Below are 2,941 nucleotides of genomic sequence, written 5' to 3'. Positions count from 1 at the left end.
AAAATATTAAAAATGGCGTCAAAAGGCCAATCATAAGTTTGATTTATTCGGCAGCCATTTATAATAGCGATAAATCAATCTTATGATTGGCCATTTGCGTGTCCAATCAGGACTCGTAATACCGGTTGCGCTTCTCTGATAATCTAGGACTCTAAGATCACATAGAATATTTACATCACATAATTACATAAGGAGTTAGCGGTCTAGGTAATATATAGAAGTCTGTGGGTATAAGGTTTGAAAGTTACAGTATCACTGGCATTAGCATTATTTAAGGTGTTCGAATAATGGAACTAAAACTTTTTTTTATAGGCTTTTATCCTAGTTCTAACAATTTAGTGTTGTTCTTTTTTGTTGTCCGCAAGGTGGCATACCTTCAATTTGCATGTATAAACTGTAGAATTTTCATATTAATTAAATATTGTCATGAATTGAGCAAACTGCTTTGTTGATCTCATACAAATTTGGTCGACCTTTCAGCATCCTCTTAAACTTCACGACTTTTGTCTTAAGGTGGTTTTATCATGCAAGTCCCAGTCAAAAGTTAGTCCCTCTATATCACTAATAATTCAATAAAAACAAGCGTAATTCAATAAAAACATTTCGCATAGGCTGTACGCCCCACATAGACATATCGTATACATATACGTGCACACAACGATACACGGGACATGCACGATGATGTGTGAAAGTATGACGTCGCATTTTTTAATTAAAATTAACCTTGACCATTGACAGATTGTCAATGTATTAATTTAGAAATTTTTCGAAAAATTAAAAAAGATTCACTTATTTTTCATATTTGAATGCATGCGATTAATGTTATGCAAATATATAAATATATTAGATGCATGTAACATATAAGTAAATTTCTTTGTAGCTTGTATAAGTTCTTTTATGTTAAATATAAAATAATTTTTTTAAATAGTACATTTTTTGTGATAATTATTTATATAATTATTATTATATAAAATTATTATTTATATAAAATAATATCAGTCTTGTGTATTTATTGAATATTTCGTTAAAATAAAAAACAACAGCATCTAAAATTTTCTTACTTTTAGTGACTCGTGGTTTTTTTTGTATTATTTCATTTTACAATAGTTGCATGATTCCCATAGGTCCAGACTGTATTTGTGCTTCTTTCAATATATTCATAATTAATTCCTGCAGTTGCAATTTTTTTCATTATTTCACGTGATACGATATTTTTAAGGAGTGATAATGATGGCAGTAAAACAGCAATTGATATAGATTCTTTATAAGATTTTGCATTTATACATAAATCTTTTTTTGAAATAAAAGATAAAATAAGTTTTTCTAAGATCTCTACATCATACAGTGCCTCATGAAAATTTTCAGTTAATAAGCTCATTTCAGCTAATTTTTCAAATTTAAACATATTTATTCTTTCTTATTTTCTCTTGGGAAAATTTTAAATAAAGATAAAGAATCACTAATTCCAGCAATGTTTTTAAAACTTTCAATCATATTGTTATTAATAATAGCACGAAGTAGATGACCAGAATCAAATCGTGCATTATGAGCAACAAGAATGCATGGTTTCTGTGACAAATTTAAAAATTTTTGAAATGCTTGTAAAGCTTCTTTTGGAAGAATTGAAGAAACTTGCTTGTCATTTAAATATATCTTTCCAAATATATTTTTTAATCCTATGACTTTGGATGCTTCATCATCCATAGTGAAGGATTGTGAAGGATTTAGATACACATTAAATGTATATTCTTCAAATTTTGCAGCGATTTGTAGAATATCTGCAGTTTTTTGGAATCCCGAAGTTTCTAAATCAAAGTACACAATGTTACAATTTTTAAATGATATAGAAATATTTGGTAACTTATCAATAGAAAGTTGTAAATCAATGACATTGCCAATTTCTTATATAGTATTTATCCATACCACAATTTGATTTATACTGAATTCCTTCTGATCTCTCTTTTGCTCTTCTCTCGGCTTCTCTCTTTTTAGCTAAAAAGATTCGACGTAATTTCGAACTAATTAAGTTTGCTTTTTCTGTTCTTTTTTCTCTAAATTTATCATTCTTTTTTATAAAATATTTCGTATGTTTACCAGGTGATAAAGATAATAACTTATTCACAGTGATTAAATAACTGTCTCCATCATTTTTTGTACAGACTGTACTAACAGTACGATAATCTGCTGCTTTACTAGTACTATAACACGTCATTTTCGGTGCTTTGTATGCCATTATTCTATTAAAACTTTCATTAGTCTGGCTTGAAGCCGCAACCGAAAATTTCCTTGAGTTATTAGCATATATTTTTTAAATAATGCATGCAATTCGTTAAAGATCGCTGGATCTTGAAGTTTTATCTTATGTGATTTCGATGGATCATCTTCAAATTGGCGATACCAACTTCAACAATTTTCATGGCAATCATACAGATGTGGAATACTATTAAGAGTATTTGCTAATGCTTCACTTTCTCTTCTGTTTTGTGCAATAGAGTACGTGAAACATTTTACAATATGAGGAATAGTGTCTTTTTGTTTCATTTCTTTATATTTCTTTTGAAGTTCATACAGTTCTTTTTTAAAATTCTTTTTAAGATGATTAGAATCAGCTAATTTAACAATCGTGTGAGTATTTCCAAGACAGATAACAGCAATAGTCGAGCTGTCCACGTCACCTACAATGACTCGAACAGTCTTTAGTCCTGCATTCTTAAAAATTGAGCTATTATTTATTAAAACAGCGCCTACATCAGCTTTCATTGCCTTTGCGCTTTCCTGGAAATTTTTCCGACAATCGTGATCGTTTGTTGCGTGACCCTTGTCACAACGACGACATTTACGATTGCGCGTTGCATAATCAATTATTTTGCCGCTAAGGAATCCAATTGCTGCTCCATAATCATTAAGGGCCCTTCCTAGTCACCGCGGCCATATCGAACTC

General features: G+C 30.0%; 2 protein-coding genes across 2 annotated transcripts in view; both read right to left on the bottom strand.

Annotated features, from left to right (window-relative positions):
* Positions 1–1,440: 1,440 nt before the first annotated feature.
* LOC105458979 lies at positions 1,441–2,246 on the bottom strand (the record flags this gene model as incomplete). Its single annotated transcript, XM_011704620.1, has 2 exons — positions 1,924–2,246; positions 1,441–1,805 (listed from the first exon to the last, which is right to left on the bottom strand). Coding segments are annotated over exons 1-2 (675 nt in total), but the record flags the coding sequence as incomplete, so codon positions are not given.
* A 157-nt stretch (positions 2,247–2,403) lies between these two features.
* LOC105458978 overlaps positions 2,404–2,941 on the bottom strand; it is a 2,451-nt gene continuing 1,913 nt past the window's right edge. The window contains exon 5 of the mRNA XM_011704619.1: positions 2,404–2,872. Within this exon, the coding sequence (XP_011702921.1) occupies positions 2,404–2,872 (469 nt within the window). The remainder of the gene's footprint in view (positions 2,873–2,941) is intronic.

This window comes from Wasmannia auropunctata, unplaced genomic scaffold, assembly GCF_000956235.1.
Source record: "Wasmannia auropunctata unplaced genomic scaffold, wasmannia.A_1.0 LD334243.1, whole genome shotgun sequence".
Lineage (NCBI taxonomy): Eukaryota > Metazoa > Arthropoda > Insecta > Hymenoptera > Formicidae > Wasmannia > Wasmannia auropunctata.
The sequence above is the reverse complement of the archived record's forward strand: the minus strand, read 5'-3'. Positions and strand labels throughout refer to the sequence as shown.